The sequence below is a fragment of the Rhineura floridana genome, chromosome 7 (genome assembly GCF_030035675.1).
Source record: "Rhineura floridana isolate rRhiFlo1 chromosome 7, rRhiFlo1.hap2, whole genome shotgun sequence".
Lineage (NCBI taxonomy): Eukaryota > Metazoa > Chordata > Lepidosauria > Squamata > Rhineuridae > Rhineura > Rhineura floridana.
Window position 1 is genome coordinate 89058430 of NC_084486.1, and position 17582 is coordinate 89076011.

Genomic DNA, 17582 nt, shown 5'->3' on the forward strand with positions numbered 1-17582 from the left:
TGCACACCTCAGCCCAGGATGTCAATGCTGCCGCCGGCAAAGTGAAAACCGGACAGCGGCAACCGGCAGACTGACCAACTGGTCTGGCCCGCAGGCCATCCAACACTGCAGCAGTAGCCCCCAGGCCCTGCAATCTCACAGCTCCTCTGGGGTGGTGGGTGCCACCGTAAGTTCCTCTCGGGCTAGCTGAACGACTCCCCAGCGGTGCCCACAGACAGAGCAAACAGACTGGGCAGATGTAGACCCCAGCTGGCCAGCCACCACTGGCTTGCTGTCGCCGGCAGGCAGCATGGGATCAAAGAAGCCACAGGCCACAGCGCAGATGACAGTGCAAATAGGGCCAAGACAGTGCGCGGGCGTGCCTGCTGGGGTGGCCTGCTCTTGCCATTGCAGCTGTAGTAGCGTAGCAGGTGGTGGCAGAGCGGGCAGCCTGAGCAGGGCCGATGCCCAAACCACCAGTGGCATTCCCGGCAGGGCGGAAAGTGCTCCCCGCCACTCCGTAAGTCCATGGTGACCCTGAAGAGCCCCAGTGAGCAGCAGAGGCAGCGGGGCCTTGAAATCTTTGGAGGAATGAAGCACCTCAAGAAAAGAAACATCTCCTTTGATGGGTGAAGAAGAAGCTGGCCGGCAGAAACTACCATAAGAAGTTTCCAGAAGCACTATATGAGGTCCTCTCCTGCTGTTGCTCCCTGGCAACTGGTAGTCAAAGGTGTCACCACATGCGATCAACTTTATCCTTTGAGTTTTCTTAGATAATGGGAAATCTTCCTTCACTCCTGAACTCTGGCATGTCCGGCATTTCTGTTCTTGCTCTCCAGTCCTGCCTTCTGGTTGTGCCATCTGATCCTGTTTGTTCCATGACCTGAACCCTGACTTGTTCTCTGGTCCTCCCTTCTCATTTGCCCTCACTTGCAGTGCATTTGGAGCATTCTTACATTCCTTAAATGCTGTTTTGTTTATAAATCAGGAACAGAGTTGTTCTTTTGCTGGCTCCACATTCAATGCTGGAAGCAGGTCGAGGACAGGCAGCATGTTTGCAATTAGATTCTGTTAAACCAGTCTGGCCTCTGGAGCACTGTCAGTGGAATAGGAATCTCCTCTCAGCACCCTTCACAAACTACACTTCTTAGGATTCTTTGGGGGAAGCCATGACTGTCTCACGTGAAATCAAAGTCTGGTGTGGGTGTGGCCCCCTGATTAGGCAAGCCCAGCAGCTGTGAGCCTGGCTTTTAGAACACTGACAGTTGGTTCTTACTCAGCATGCCCAACATCGAGTTCAAGCCAAAATTTCTTTAATTAAAAATCAGCCAGGCATTTTTTAAACTTTTAAACTGCTGAAGAGGAAGTTCAGAGTATGGGGCAAGGTCAGTATCAGGATTACAGGTACTCTGTGAACATGGCTGATTTTTAATGAATTTCAACAGATTAGGAGAACTCTGACAGAAAAAAGTCCAAAAGGGATCTGGGTTCTCTCTCTTTTTAGACTTTGAACTCTCAATTCTCTCTGTTTTGTGTATCACCATGAAATTTTACAGGGTTGTTAAGCAAGCCTTTCTGAGTTCAGGACTATAGGTTTTGTAAGGTTTTGTTTTGAAATGAGTTTATGGGAAGCATCAGAATGGCATGGGGGGTATTTTCAATTTAACATTGCGGAATGTGAAAAATCCACACTGGCTATAATAGTGTGGCTGTATAATATAGTGTCTGTGCTTTTGAAAAACAGTTGTTTGAAAATAAGGTCACTGATTTGATGAAATTGTTTTACAGTAATTGGGAACACAGAAAGCTGCCCTAAAACAGGTCAGACCATTTGTCCATCCACCCCCAGTATTGTCTACTTTGACTGGCAACACCTCTCCAAAGTCTGAGCCAGGGGTCTTCCATATCACCTGCAACTGTTCCTTTAAACTGGAGAGGCCAGGGATTGCCCTTGGGGTCCTTCTGTTTGCAAAGTACATGCTCTACAACTGAGCTATGGCTGCTTTCAAACTTGTGGCTGGGATCCAAAGAGGTACTTCAAATGTCCCCAAGGGCTTGAGCACATCCAGTGGAATTTTTCACTTCTATGAACTACAAACCCCAGTGCTCGTTGTCAAAGTAGATTGACCTAGCCATGAGCTATAGTCTCTCCAAGGCTGAAGGATTGGACTCAGGTTTGCATTTAAAAATCTGAACTTGATTTAGCAATAGTTACACAAATGAAAAAAGAGAAGAAGAAAAAGCAAGGAATACAGTTGAAACAATATAGTTTGGGTAAAGAAGATAACTGGATTACTAGAACAGGGCATCTTTTTATATAACTTAATTGGTGTTACAGTATAAAAACTGTTCCTCCTATACAGTAGCTTATTGTAAAAATGTATAGTACAAAGCAAATAGATAAAGCAGCGTAAATCTCTAATTCATGTTACTGCAGGGCATTTTAACGTTAAAAATATCAGCATGCTCCTTCAAATAGCTCATTTTAAAAAGCTAGGCATGTAGAACAATACAGTAGTTCAAACTGTTAATTTATAGTAGCATTTGAACATGTGTATCCTTGCCAATTTGATTTCCCTGCCACATAAGTACTGTTTTTAGAAAGCACCATTACTAAACGGTTAAAAGTTTACTTGAGTGGAAGCTTGACTTAGATCCAACACTTCTGATCTTTTAAGTCAATAGCTTGGAGAGTCAGGAGCAATCCCTGTGCTTTAGATCAGTATTATTCAACCTGGGGGCCCCTGCTGTTGTTGGACTACAACTCCCTCCCACCCCAGCCAGTGGCAAAAGGATGATGGGAGTTCTAGTCCAATAACATCTGGGGACCCAAAGTTGAAGAACCCTGCTTCTTCACATACTCAGTTTAGCAAGTTATCTAGTTTAAACCAGAATTTGTCACTGTAGCTAATCAGCAAATTCTGGTTTGATCAAACCAAGAAATATCATTAAATCAAGCATGCCAACATTGAGCTAGAACTATGGGCATATAACCAGAGTATGGAGGATCGGAAATGTTAGGTCTGAACCATCCCATTGGTGAATTACGGCAAGAGGCGAGAATTCTCTGCTGCTGAATTGACCTTTTTTCTCCTTGGCTTCTTTTGTCTCTTTACCCTACAACTAAGATTTTTTTTTCTGTTCTAGGCAGGAGGTATGTCTTTCAAATGCCACTAGCTTTGGTCATATGGTTCTCTGGAAGATTGGGATAATAGTCAGTTGACCACTGAGGGTCTCTTTCTTCCCTAGTTTTGCTGGAATTAGAGTCTCACTCATCTCATTTAGGAGAAAGGACCTGCTGCTTTGCAACTTCCTCCAGAGTTTCTGCCTTCTTTCCCAATTCAGCTATGTGACCTAGTTTTTCCTACTGGAAATGTGCTATAACAGGTATCATCTCTCAAGAACCACTGGGTCACAGGGTTCAAGAGAAGGGATCACATAACATAAAAATAGACTTTTGCTTGCCTAACCAGGTTGTTATATTCTTGGTTTTCAGCACTGATGAATGCAAAGCCAGAAGAAAGTCTAGTAGAACTTGGTACAGGGTTTCTTAATTAACATGCATTAAGAAATCCGGTGTGTGTGTGTGTTGCAGTGTAGCACACATACATGCACTGCTAATGCTTTGTACTCTGAGAAAGCATACACAGTGGGCTTCTGCATACCGGTCCTTTATTAAGAAATCCATGGGGGCTAGCATCATTTTGCTCAAAGCATTCAGCACACTGCCCAGATGACTTAGCTAGACTAGAAGGAGACCAACTTCGGCCTCTTGTTAAAATTGCTTATTATTATCTCACTTCAGGATACCTCTCAAGCAGTACAGAATCAGTGGGCCTTCTGCCACTTAGCTGGTCTCTAGCCTGACAAGAAAACTTTATCAAAAGAAAATTAGGAAGTTCTTTACCAAAGAAAGTTAGTCAGCCCGTGGATAGGGAAACTGGCCACCAAACAGCAGGATTTAACCCCTGCTCATCAGCTAATGAGTAGATGTTGAAACCAGCTGCTTTGGCTGAGTGCCAGTTCCCTTTGGGTTGGCATGTACTTCCATTTGCACAAGGCATTGCACCGTCTCTTTGCACAGTGTCACATAATATCTTCGAATAATGCTTGCACAACAGTTCACAACACAGCACCATGCCAATATGGCTCCAACCTAATGTGAATATTCTGTGTGTACTCTTATGTCTTATGTTTTTATTTGACAATATCAAATAGCATTTTGACCAGGAATATCTACTTTTAAAACCAGGCATCTTTTTAACGAACGGTATACTCTGTAATTTTTTGATTACTTGACTGGAATTAATCTTATATGAATCAATGTCTTGCAGTCATGTACATTATAAAGTGGTGAGTTTTAATTATGTAACTCTGTCAGTTTTATTACAGCCTTTAGCTATCTAGTAAGATGGCAACAACTCTGTTGCTTGTATGTTCATGTGAAAGAAAATCCCACTGTGTTTGAGTGGGGCTGACTCTCAAGAAAATGTTTACAGAATTTTCAGCCTGAATTCTAAAGGAAAAGTGCCACCTTCATGAGTTGCTTTGCACTGGAATGTTCTTTTCTCCTTGATACTAAACCAAAAAATGTTTGATTCTAGCAGAGTAAACCATGGGAGTCATCATTCCATGCAAAGTGTTCAACATCAAACACCTATACTTGTGTGTATTGGTATGCATTCTTATTGGACAGAACTTGCATACTTCATGGCTTTTAAAAAAAATTATGTACTAAATATTCTAATAGAGCAAGCTAAGGAGAGCCTGGAAGGAAAAGAATGCTGATCTTAGTGCTTTAAGAGTTTATATTCTTGCAATCTGTACATATGGCCCCAAGTCGTCTTGTAAACATTACCAGAAAAATATCTTAAAGATAAAGTACATTGCCTCATGCTTATTTTTCCTTTTACTTTGATTCATGGGAGGTCATCCCAGCGTCTGAGCTTATTTTTTCTCCTGCCAGTTACAGATTGCAGTGGTCATGTACTTCCTGTGTAATAGAATCTCTTTAAAAGCATGTAGGTCTGCATAATCATTGAGCTCGGCTGCCTTGATTAAAGAGGTAAGCAGTGCAAGGTATTTCCTAGAGAGAGCACAAAGCTCCTGGATGGGATGGCAGAAAGCTCAGTGACTGATGCTATGTGTCACCCCCTCTACTTCCCTCCCTCTCCTTTTTGCATGCCTGGCAGATGCTGCTGTATTAAACTCCTTCTGTCAGCCCACGGGGGTGGTGGTGGTGGTGTAATGGTGCACAGGGGCATCACGTGTCTGGCAGCCTCCTAAAGAGGGACTGATATTGACCAAACTGGAGAGAGAGAGAAGCAAGCCAGCAAGCCAGGAGGAGGAGATGCTGATATTGACAAGCGACGGGGCAAACTGCAAGTGTTACTGCGTGCTGGGTGGAAGCCGCCACTCTTGCTGCAGAGCTCCCCTCCCCCCGGTGAGAGAAGCCCCCCTCCCTCTCGCTCAATCCATCCTTCCGTCGCTGCATCCTTGCATGGTGCTGCCGCCATGGCTTGGCCCTGCATCAGCCGAGTGTGTTGCCTGGCGCGCTTCTGGAACCAGCTGGACAAGTCGGATCTGGCGGTGCCGCTCACCATTCACAATTACTCTGACATCGAGGAGTCGGCAGAGGAGGGGACAGAAGTGGGCGGCGGGGGCGACCCACAGCCGTCTCGCGTCCCAACAGGTGGCAGCACCAGCAGCCGCCCCCATGCCCATCCGCGGGCGGCCACTGCGCTGCCCGTGTCGGCGTCTGCCCCGTCGCTGCAGGGCAGCCTCGTCACCGTCAAGACGCCGTCGAAGAAGACGCGCGGCGGCCACCGAAAGGAGCCCTTCGCCGCAGAGACTCAGTACCAGCAGGATTTCCGAGCGTGGCCTGTGCAGAAGCGGGACGCCCTGCCGTGGATGGGGGAGTACAGGCGGGTGGAAGCCCCGCGGGCGGCCCCGGCCTCGATCGCCTCCGCCACTCCTTCCCACGCCGTGATCCCGGGGGACTCCCATGTGTACGTGCTGCCGGCGGCCGGGCAGGAGGTGGGCAGTAAGTACAGTGGATTTAAGCAGGTGTGGTCTTCCTCCTCGCCGCCAGGCGTCCCCGGCACCACCTCCTACAGGTAGGTAACGGATAGAATCGCAGCCAACGCCAGTCTGTCCTCTCTCGGCAGGGTTTAGCTCCGGTAGAACTGCATCCCCAGCACGCACACATCTTGGGCCACAGGTCAGACGTGGGAGGAATAAAGGAACAAAGAAAAACTGTGACTGAGCATGTGCAGAGTGCATTTATTTACCTCATCTTCATCATCGAAGATTACTCTTTTTCTGCACAGAAAGCTTTTTGGGGGAGGATGGGAGAATGAAGTCTGCATTTGGTAGGTTCCCTGTTGCATATTTAACTTGCCTTACGTATTAACTGTAAATTACCTTTTAAATTCCTTTTTATGGTTTTAATATCCAGCTTTTCCTCCAAGTTATTCTGCCTTTACTCTGAGGAACGAAATGTTATGTACATGGCCCCCTTCTCCTACAATAGTGCAATTATATCCTCATAAAGAGCCCCATAAAGTAGTTTAGGCTGAGAGAATGAGTGACTTGCCTAGTGAGCTTCATGGCCTAGTGGGAACTTGAACCTGGGTCTCTCCAGTTGATCTCTTAATGTTCTAACCGCTACACCCTACTGTTACATGTGCTTCGAAGGCAGGGACCATTGTGGTATCTCAGTGAAGCAACATGCATGTATGCAATATATATTTGCAGGTTCCCCCTTTTTTTCTCCTATACAGAAGGGCTTTCTGTTAGGCAAAGCATAATATAGCCCAGGCTGGATCACCACAACCAGATCCTGATTCAGGAGGTAAAGATTTCCAGGATCCAAAAATCTGTCATGTGGTAGATGGCACCTCTCATAGAATCATGGTGCCTGTCATAGAAACTAAGTATTCTTCTTTGTACCTTCCCAGTAACACTGAAAGACTTCCCCAGTTTCCCCCCACATACATTGCTAATACTCCCTATGCTTTCCTTAAAAAAGAAAATCTGACAGCTTAAATACATTGTCCACAAATGAATATTAAAGCTGTTGATTTTTTAAAAACTCCGCAGTATTTACTAAAAGGAAAATAGAATTGCACATTCAGGATTGCATCCAAATAAGTCATATGCAGAGTGGATTCACTTAAATAGATGGACTTAAGTTAGTCAAATCCATTGACTTCAATGGAACAAATGGCAAATTTTGTTTTTGTCTTCCATATTCTTTTTTCAGGTAAGTGCATTCTTCCCCTTCCCCCACACACACATTTTGAGAGAGAAATCCCAATAGGTGGGTGCTTTGGGTTTGTCTTGGTGGGACTCTCACTACCTTAAGTTGCAGGGGTCACCAGCAAGACCTTATTTTTACAGACAAGGCATAATGCAACCAGTGAAATTATCAGCTGAGGCTTTCAAAAAAGTCCTGGCTTGACCCAGCCTTTCCTTCCTTTCTTTCTTTCTTTCTTTCTTTCTTTCTTTCTTTCTTTCTTTCTTTCTTTCTTTCTTTCTTTCTTTCTTTCTTTCTTTCTTTCAAATGCAGGCAGGCTTCCTTTAGACTGGGCCATTGGTTGCCCTCTTCCTTCCTAGATTATTTAGTTCTCTGGAAATCTGGCTCTTAAAAAACAAAACCCAAAATGCCTTTTAATTTGTTTTTAATTTTGACTCAGCTTGTTCTGGTGCAGGAAGCTGGCCTGCGCACAGCATGATTTTGTATGCTGTCCAAGAAATTAATAGGAGGTTAGTGGTGTATTGGTATTTGTTGAACTCTAATCAAGTGCCTTTATACAAATAGGAAATATCTCCATTTATTATCAAGGGTAGGGGAAGTACAAGACATTTGCCTGGGAGCAGAGAATGTGCGTACATGGTACAATACAAAGAGATAGACAGATCTTTCAATACAAGTCATCTATACCTCAGTTTCTGTTGCTTTCAAAATGTTTCCTATTAATCTTGTCTTGGTTTTGGGTGGACAAGAAGTAACTTTGAAAAATAAATGGGAATATGCATTTGCAGTTTACTTTTCCTAATGTTATAAACAAGCAGTCCAAGGTAATCCTTTTCTACTTCAAAGTAGCAGTGTCTACTTTTTGTCCTTTTAGACGGCTTTCTTTCATCTTGCAAACTCATTTTAGGCGTGAGTATCGCCCATGGACTGGAGCAAAACGATCAAGGCCCACAAAGACAACACAAGGGTTCAGTATTCCAGAGGATCACTTTGTGCAAGAATCTAGCTACAAAGCAGACTTTAAGGTAAATGTACTGTGCAAAGCCTTTGAAATGCAGGAGCTGGCTAGCGTGAGTAGGGAAACAATAATACAATGTGAGTAATTGAAATGGCCTTGAACCATCTCTTTCTTGTATAAACACAGGACTGAGGGTTCTTGCATACTCCCCTAGTCTGTATCTACACAGACAACTTATATGATAAATGTTGTGGTCACCTCAGCTTCCACAGTTTTTGCCAGCAGTTAAGTCTGTCTTGGCGAACTATGGTTGAGCTCCCACCAAAACAACATGCTAAGGCAGCCTTTCCCAACCAGTGTGCCTCCAGATGTTGTTGGACCACAACTCCCATCTTTCCTGACCATTGGCAATGCTGGCTGAGGCTGATGGGAGTTGTGGTCCAACAACATCTGGAGGCACACTGGTTGGGAAAGGCTGTGCTAAGGTTTAGGGATATCTCAGGAAAAATAATGGGATTTCAACAGCGGAACCTCTTTATAAATCATATAATATTTATTTATTCTTTATACATTCATATATACAAGAACACGTGTATCATGCTTCAGCCAGTAAATCACAATCATATAGGCCAGGATCAAAGTCCTGACTGGTTGTAGCTCGTAATGGTGTTCATAATGCTTACAGTGGCCTTAGCCAGTAGCTCTCATATATATTCTAGCTCAGGATTATACTTATATTTTGATATACAGTAGGGCCCCACTCATACGGCAGGTTAGGTTCCAGACCCCCGCTGAAAAGCGGATCAGCTGTAGCGTGGGGGTCTGGAACCTAACCTGCTGATCGCGCCAGTCTGATTGCTCCCGAGGAGGAGAAGATCAGCTGTAGTGCACTACAGCTGATCTTCCCCTCCTCCGGCAAGATCAGCTGGAGCACGGGGAGCTCCAGCCCCCGCTCTAGCTGATCGCCCCGCTGGCACCGTATTAGTGGAATGCCAAAAAGCAGGGCACTGAGAAGCAGGGCCCTACTGTACATTGCAGTATACAGTTAACATATCTTATAAAAGTATAAGGTTCAATTAATTACTTGATACATTATACAAGTTACAAGTTGCAAATAAGTTACATTTTCAAACAAGTTATAATTCCCTGAGCATATTTCAATAAATTTTTATCTCTTATCTGGAAAGAAATGGAATAATCTCACACTTGTGTGAGGCAGACCTCTGGTTCTTCTTGGATCAGTCTGAAAGACTAATAAGAAACCACTCTTGCTTTCCTCTATTTATATGTTTGTCTCAAGCTTGTGACCTTGAGCTCACAGCTGTCTTATCAGTTGCTGTCTCTTTGTTGTGCCTTTCCATAGCTCCTGTCACGGGACCATTTAAGCCTTATAATAACAACTAGTCAACCACCTGACTTGAAACAGGTGTTGTCCACACCGTATAAGGCAGCTGCAGCTGGTGGCTACGTGCCATTGTCAGTACACTGGCTGACTGCCCAGAACTAGACAAAGGAGAGGGTAGTGGAAAAACTTTATCCTTTTGAACTGCTCAAGACTTGACTGAAAGCTACGAAGAGGCCTGAATATCTGGACATATAATATCCTATGCATTAGGATTAATACATATATTATAAAAACTCTTAAATGGGAAATACATACATTAAACATGTATGTGGGGCTCAGCCCACAACACAATGCTTCAAATTTCAAAAGAATATATATCTTATCAAAAACCCAATAAAATGATTCAGCAATAGAGCTTCTCTGCAGATGCTGATACATGTGCATCCACATGTGCACACCACCTTCATTATGGTGCTCATCTGGGCCCCTTTGACCTGGCTGGATGTGTGTGTTTTATGCAGCTATGAGTTGGTACTGCAACTAGAGCTGAATCGGGGCTAGAATCTGACAGCTTAAAATAGTTTATTACAGCAGCAAGAGCTTTTCTGCCCAGTCAGTCAATCAATCAAGTTTGTTAATGCAGAAGCTTAAAAGGGTATCTTAAAACAAATGTAAACTAGCATCACACTTAAAATGGAAAATGAACGGCCTTCAAGTCCATCCTGACTTATGGTGACCCTATGAATAGGGTTTTCATGGTAAGCACTATTCAGAGGTGGTTTACCATTGCCTTCCTCTGAGGCTGAGAGGCAGTGACTGGCCCACGGTCACCCAGTGAACTTCATGTCTGTGTGGGGATTCGAACCCTGGTCTCCCAGGTTGTAGTTCAACACTCCAACCGCTACACCACATTGGCTCTCAGCATCACAATTCATATAGAATTTTTGTAAGCGTCAATGACAATAAAACAGTACATACACAAAATACACCAATAAGAAAGCAGTAAATCCAGTCAATTGCTGCCTTAAAGGCATAATCCATTTGGCTCTAATTCTGCTTGCTATGGAGGCAAACAAGGTTATATATCTCATAATCCCCAAGCCCTTGTAATTTAAATGTAATTTTGGTTATAATGGGCACAACACTAATTCTGTTGTGAGAAAGCCGTCTCGTTCTAACATCTGGAAAATTCTCAGTATCTCTGGAATCACAAATATACTGGCACCGTCCAAGGCTAATCTCGTGGTGACGACCTTCAAGCATCTTTGTGGGCACTGATTGATATCCTAATGCAGAAAAGCCAGCCCTGGAGGGTGATACATTTATTTAGGCAGATAGCTCTCCATTTAAAAGTCATCCTTGAAGAAGTTATATCAAGGAGAGCTCCTGATGAGTAATAGAGCAGCCAGTTTCCTTTTAAAGCTCTCCAGTTTTTTTCTAAATCAAGGATTTTGCGGCTAACAAGATTCTGGCAGCTAAAATCAGTTGAGTCTCTAGCTGTGGAAGCCCACAGATTTTGGAGATGTTTTTGCTTTTCTAGCTTATCTAAGAAAACAGTGATCCTTTGATTTGGTAGAGCAGCCTTTCTTAACTTGGTACCCTGGTACCAACAACTGTGCTAGCTGGGGCTTATAGGAATTGTAGTCCAAGCGTTTGGTGGACACCAGGTTGGGGGAGGCTGTCATGGAGATATCTTGAGGCAATGCATAGTTGAAAATGTTAGGCCCCTGCAATAATTGAGATCTCACCTACTTTTATTCTTAACAGACTTATGACTGTGCTGGGGAATAAATGAAGTGGAAAGTATACACACTTTATTCAGAATTGACTCAGATTTCTTTCCAGGGCCCCATAAGTCAATGTTAAGAGGATCAGAGATATTAATTTATTTAACAGCAAACACCTGGAGCAATACCCACAAGACTTATTTCTATTAGTCCTCAAGACATGAAACATTGCCCAAAGAATCAGAAGCCCTGACTTTAAGCCCTAGTTTTTGTTTGGGCCCAGAGGCATTAGATAAAAGATCAGGCCTAGACACTATCAACCAGTTAGTTTTTTTAAAGGCTCAGGACTTTACTTACTTACTTATTCAAAAATATTTCTAGACAACATAATGTTTTAAAAATCCCCGAGCAGTGTATAAAAATAACATAAAAACAGTAAAACAGCTGCTCTGGGCTTCTGCTGGGAGGAAGGGTGGGATAGAAATTAAATAATAAACAAACAAAGAAACAAATAAATAAAACAGCATTATACAAACAGGAATAAGTAAAAACAGGAAAACAGAAATAATAGGGTCCTCTTTGGCCACAATTCAGCACCAGCTGACAAAATTAAGACCCACTGATTTCAGGAGATCTTTAGAAATATATAATGTAATGCTTAAGCCATGATTTTAAACAGATCAGATATAAGAAGCTTGAAGGGTTTGGTTCGTAGAGCAACATTAAGTCAGAGTTCTTGCATTAATTAACAAAATGTGCACTATTGCCTTCAGTCAGTTTCCACACATCAAGTGAAATACCAGTTGTGATGAAATGAATATTTTACTTTAAATATTGTAAACATGAATATTATAAACATGATGTTGTGGACAGCAGTGCAGTGGCAAGTTCAGAAGTGCAGGGTTCCTTTATGATAGTCATAACCACTTCCACTTTTTTTCTTTTGCTGCTAGGTTGATAATGACATCCTTGTTAATGACTTCTCTCACAAAACCTGATATCCTTAGGAGCCAATCAGCATGGCTTCCTCATCTCCTTTCACTCTGATTGGCTCCAATCAACCGGAAAGAACAAGGAAGCATGTCAGAAGACTCTTCTCAATGGCTAATAGACTCCTCTTTCATGCTGATTGGCTCATACGAAGCTGGAGACATAGGAACCCTGCTAGGACCCTGTTCCCCCCAAAATAAGGGGTCTAATACACACACGCACCGAGGCCCTGGATGGCTACACCCTTGGTTGTGGACATGATCAGCTATTTAAATGTCATACATTTCTAAGATGTTGGGATGGGAGATATTGAGGGGAAGACTCCTTTGAGGTTTGAGTTGCTTTACTTCCAGTTGTACTCTATCCCCATCTATCAATGAAAGAAAAACACTTTTCCTTCAGGGAGGAATCTGAGGAAGAATAAAGCCTGCAATCCTAAACATGGTTAGGGTTTTTAAGGGAATCTCTCCCCCTTTTCACCTTTTTTGCCACTTGCATGTTGGCCTTACACAGAAAGGTCACAATCAGTTCAAATGTACTTACAGGAACACAGGAAGCTGCCTTCTACTAACTCAGAGCTTTGGTCAATCTCACTATATTGTCTACACTGACTGGCAGTGGCTCTCTAGGGTTTCAGACAGAGAACTTTTCCAGTCCCACCTAGAGATGCTGGGGATTGAACCTGGAGCTTTCTGCATGGAACACCTATGCTCTGCTCTGAGCTATAGCCCTTCCTGTAGCTCATTTGCCCATGATTGCAGCTGAACAGATCTTCCCCACCCTGACAGTTCATGTGCAGAGAGTAACATCTGAACAGTCCTCAGTATGCTGGTCCAACAGAGCTTAGGGTTTAGCATGCTAGTGCTGCATGTCTGTGAAGGCCACTGATGCTGCCAATCTAATACTCATGTAATTGGGCAAGTGTATGAGAGTCTCTGCACATGGATCACACAACATGGATAAGGGCGTTTCAAGATCAGCCAGATATGACTGAATATCTTTGAACCAGCCCTCAGGCACCTCACTTTAGCATAACCTCCCTTTTTGGCCATGAAGTATGTTGCGTGGCCTTCGGAAAGATTTATTTCCCCTAAGCCTAATATAATGTAAGCACAAAGAAGAAGAAAATGCGCCTTCTTGACCCAAACAGCATACAATAATGTCACATGCCATATTCCTACAATGCATGTCCCTTGTATTAATAATAGGGCTGGATTCTGTCTATAGATCAGTATAAAATTGGCTGCAAGTCCAACAACAAGAGTGACTTCTGAATAGTGAGGAGACCCTGTAATATTTCCCAGCATATAGAGTATGGATGGGGAATTTGCGGCCTTCCAGTTAGTGCTGGACTACAACTCCCATTGGCCATGCTGGCTAGGACATAGTCCAATAACATCTGAAGGAACACAGGTTCCCATCTCTGATATAGAGGTTACCATCTTGGTCTTCTTGAAGGGTAACTGGAGCCCACAGCATTTTTTAAATGTATATCACAGTGGACCTAATTATGTGTCTCCTCCTCCTCTCCAGATTCCAGAAGTGAAGGCTACGTTTTCTCCAAATCCTTCTGCTGTTTTCCAGGCACCATCTCGCATCCTCAATGTATGAATCTGGATCATGCACGTTTCCCATCCAGGCAGCTTGAATGTTAAGGTTGTGAAAATGTACAGCTATGCAATTTTCATGAGTTGTGTTGAGATAGGAGCAAGGATTATTAAAAGCAGCTACAGTGAATATCAAAATGTATGCCTCTATTATGAACATGTAAATCATAAAGCACTTGAGTTGGAGATGGCATAATATACTGAGGGAGAATGACCTACTTTCATAGAAACAGGCTCATCAGAAGTAGCCAAGCTGTCTTCACGTTCAGGATACTGACTCGGATCAGCAAAAGGCAGCATTTTAAGCGATGTGCTTATGCCGAAGTACACAGGTGGCTGAGTAACGTGTATAATAAGCACTTACCTCTCAATGTGGTTTTATAGCCACATTGACAAGAAGTCAGGAAAAGTGAGACCGGGTGGCTTTGGAATGTTGCTGTTTCTTTTTAAATCTGGGAATCAACCTCAAAGTATATCTTGTTGTTGCAGAGACTTTAATGTCTCCCTGCTAAGGGTCATTCAAGGTGAACAGTGTGGCTCTTGACCAGTTTGCCCTAGATTAGAACATGGTGCGCCACATAAATGCTGACTGGATTTTGGGGGGTTCTGAAAAAACAGCATACTTTATCTTTCAGAGGCCCTTGCCCAAGTTAAATACTTCTCCAGATTTCTTCCATGCCATGCAGTCCTTTGATAGGAACTGTGATTTGTGTCAAGACTGCTTTTCTTTTGGAGATAGGTACTCCCAGCACTCACAGGCTCACATCTCTGCTTCATTTCCTCCTGGGTTGGCCACAACCTTTTATTTCTTTAAGAGCTTAGTTCCTTGGTAATTCTGAGGCTAGGAACAAGTTTCGCTTATTTAGATGTGCATGCAAGATCAACATCCACATCAATAAACTCCTCAGGAGAAGTTCTACAGACATTATTCTGGAATGGAAAATGAAGACTTGATCCAGAATGTTTTCTACCCCACTTCTTTAGTGAGCCAACAGAATCCCCAGAGCAACACTATTGAACGAAAGTGGAATGGCTTAAGACTTTATTTGTGATTTTATTTGTACGCTGGCTAATCTACAGTGCCTGGAAGGTCGCTTATATTAAAGCATCACAATGAAACATACAACTAAAAACACATGATCCAGCCAAAAGATCACAGCACCTTAAACATTCCCTAATGTTACCATCCAGCACTGACTGATCCTGCTGGCTGTACTGTAGCTCTGAAATACCTGCCAAAAGTAGCAAGCCTCACATTTATGGCCACTGAGGTGTATTTATGTATTTATTCAGGAAATGCATTCCACAACCTTGGTCCAGCTACCCTGAAGGCCCTGTTAAGTTTTCAGGGTTGGGGAGGCTATTGAATTTTGTGGCGAAGCTCCTCTCTCAGAATCAATACGAGGGAGAGTACCAGCTTTATTGGGAACTGGTAGCATTAACTTGTTTAGCTCAAAACATTAAAATGGACCAGACATCAAAGCAATGACCAATTCAAATTGTAATTGTGCTGTTTAATATGTATGTAAATAGTTTACATAGAGAGAGCAGGTGGTTTTTTAAAAAAAGAAGAGTATGCTTAGTATTATTTTATTTATCATTAATTGTTTTGAGTATGCAAGATAGAAAATTTATTGCCTTGAAAATTCTAAATTATTGCCTGAGTATTTGTAATGCTAGTACTAAAGAAATTAACGTGATATAGTGGCTACTATATAATTTTCAAAGAGAGATCATTTTAAAATTTCACTGTTCTACATTTTATATAGTTTTGACACAAAAGCAACTTTTGCCTAGGATCTTTTAATAAACCATTTCTTAGTTCAGTTCCTCATATTGAATACCTTTTTATTAAAAGGGTTTATAAGATATTAACTAATTGCCAACTGATTTTTCCTCATTTACTTTTGTAAATGTCAGAATGATCTGTTGCCCTGATCCCAGTTACCTCAGTGTATATGTACCCCTTGGGTGGGGGATCTATGATCCTCCAGATGTTGTTGGACTCCAACTCTCATCAGCTCCAGCCAGCATGGCATGGGCAACGATCAGGGATGATGGGTGTTATAGTCCAATAACATCTGGAGGACTACAGGTTTCCCACTCCTGGTGTATAGTCTCTGATGGGGACATGGATCTCCTACTATTCAAGCAGGGACTTCACTTCATGGTGCTCCACACAAATGCTGACTGCATATTGGTGGGTTCTGAAAAAACACAGAAGCAATACTTGATCTTTTGGAGGACCCAGCACCCTTTCTCCAATTACATACTTCCCAAGATATGGAGCAGGAGTTTCTTGTGTGTGTATTGGATTCTTAGGAACTTTGGGTTGATGCACTTGAATTTGACTCTTGCCCATTAGAATTAAGATTTTGTCGATAACATAAATCTTTAATTCATTCATAAGTGGTTGAGCAAGAACCATATTAGATGTAATAATCCAGAGGAAGTTGGGTATCCCCAAGACCCAGTTGTTATTATGAGAAAAGGGCTTAACTGTGAGCTTACACTCTACTGGTTTCAGTGGAATGAGATGTGCGTAACAGAATTGCATCCATCAGACAGGATCCACTTTAGTCATCTTCAAGGACTTGGGTATGCCCAGTACGAGTTTTTGTTTCATTTCATTTTTCTTTGTACATCATGCCATATCACAAACTGCTTTTGGAACTCAGCTTTCATCTATTTCATAATTGGGTGCTTATCTAGAGGTAATCCTTCAAATTTCATACAGGGACCACTTGCCAGATGTCCCTACACTATCTAATGTAAGCACATGCAGAAAGAATTTGGGGAGGGGAATGGGGGTAAGAATCATGATTTTTCAGAAACATGGTTAAAATATTCTTTGTTGCATGTTGAATGTCTCTGAGTAAAAACCTATTTATTCTGCTTGATCGATCTATTTCTGATGTATTTAAGCAGCTGAGTTTTAACTGGTTCAGTTATTTGCAATCCTGACTTTTACTAAACAGAAAAAAGAAAACCACTTCCTATTGGGTTTCTGTTTTTAATTCAATATATTTCTTAAAAGGAAGAAAAGATGACAATAAACCAGCTATATATGAAATTTGTATTTTACGGGGGCAAAGATAATTTAATAAAAATGTATTTTGGCTACATGCTCTTCTTTCACTGTTCAGTCTAATGGAAACTGTTTTGAGTACTAAAATATTTTGATGGTTTTGTGTGCGTACTAAGGATCAATAAATTTTCTAAGCTGTTATCTGCTTTACATCCAGGCCCTGATTTAGGGGATCAAATGCATAGCAGAAATCTGCACTGGTGGAATCCCTCTATTTCCTCCCCCACCCCACCAGCCTTTGAAGAGTGCTTGCTTTGAGTCCTGAACCTGTTCCCTATCTCTCCACGTAGCAGGTGATCTATACACTGAGAGAGCTGATAGTTCTGATCATGTTGGGTGGTTTTCAGGTGTGTAAGAACTATATGTACATCCTTGGTGCCCCCACATCTAGTACAACCTTTTGTGTTTCTGGCAGAGCAGATTCACAAAGGAAACCTCCTTCTGGTCATGGCTGTCTCACATTAGATCAAGGGAGTGTTGTTTTCTATATCTGGTGCAATATATATATAGTTAGGTTGAAGCATAACTGAGAACTATTTTGTGTGCGAGAGAGAGAGAGAGAAAGGGGGGATGATAATGTAAAGCACATATAAAGCACTATTAATGCACATATCACTTTCAAGAGTAACA

The 17582-nt window shown here is 42.5% G+C and overlaps 1 protein-coding gene across 2 annotated transcripts; it reads left to right on the forward strand.

Annotated features, from left to right (window-relative positions):
• The first annotated feature begins 5242 nt into the window (after positions 1-5242).
• Positions 5243-15427, forward strand: MAP6D1 (MAP6 domain containing 1). Of its 2 annotated transcripts, none has more exons than XM_061636367.1 (3): positions 5243-6095; positions 8145-8262; positions 13791-15427. In XM_061636367.1, exons 1-3 carry the CDS (start codon positions 5494-5496, stop codon positions 13866-13868), a joined length of 798 nt encoding a protein of 265 aa, XP_061492351.1. In that variant the 5' UTR covers positions 5243-5493; the 3' UTR covers positions 13869-15427. The 2 variants fall into 2 exon arrangements, with proteins under 2 accessions (XP_061492351.1, XP_061492352.1); XM_061636368.1 differs by lacking the exon at positions 13791-15427 and adding an exon at positions 12221-12443.
• Positions 15428-17582: the final 2155 nt, after the last annotated feature.

Bases quoted from the DNA above. Each gene is read 5' to 3' on its own strand.
- MAP6D1 (XM_061636367.1), top strand. From the start codon at position 5,494: ATGGCTTGGCCCTGCATCAGCCGAGTGTGTTGCCTGGCGCGCTTCTGG. The intron at 6,096-8,144 runs GTAGGTAACGGA...AACTCATTTTAG, and splicing joins CCCGGCACCACCTCCTACAG to GCGTGAGTATCGCCCATGGA. The intron at 8,263-13,790 runs GTAAATGTACTG...CCTCCTCTCCAG, and splicing joins GCTACAAAGCAGACTTTAAG to ATTCCAGAAGTGAAGGCTAC.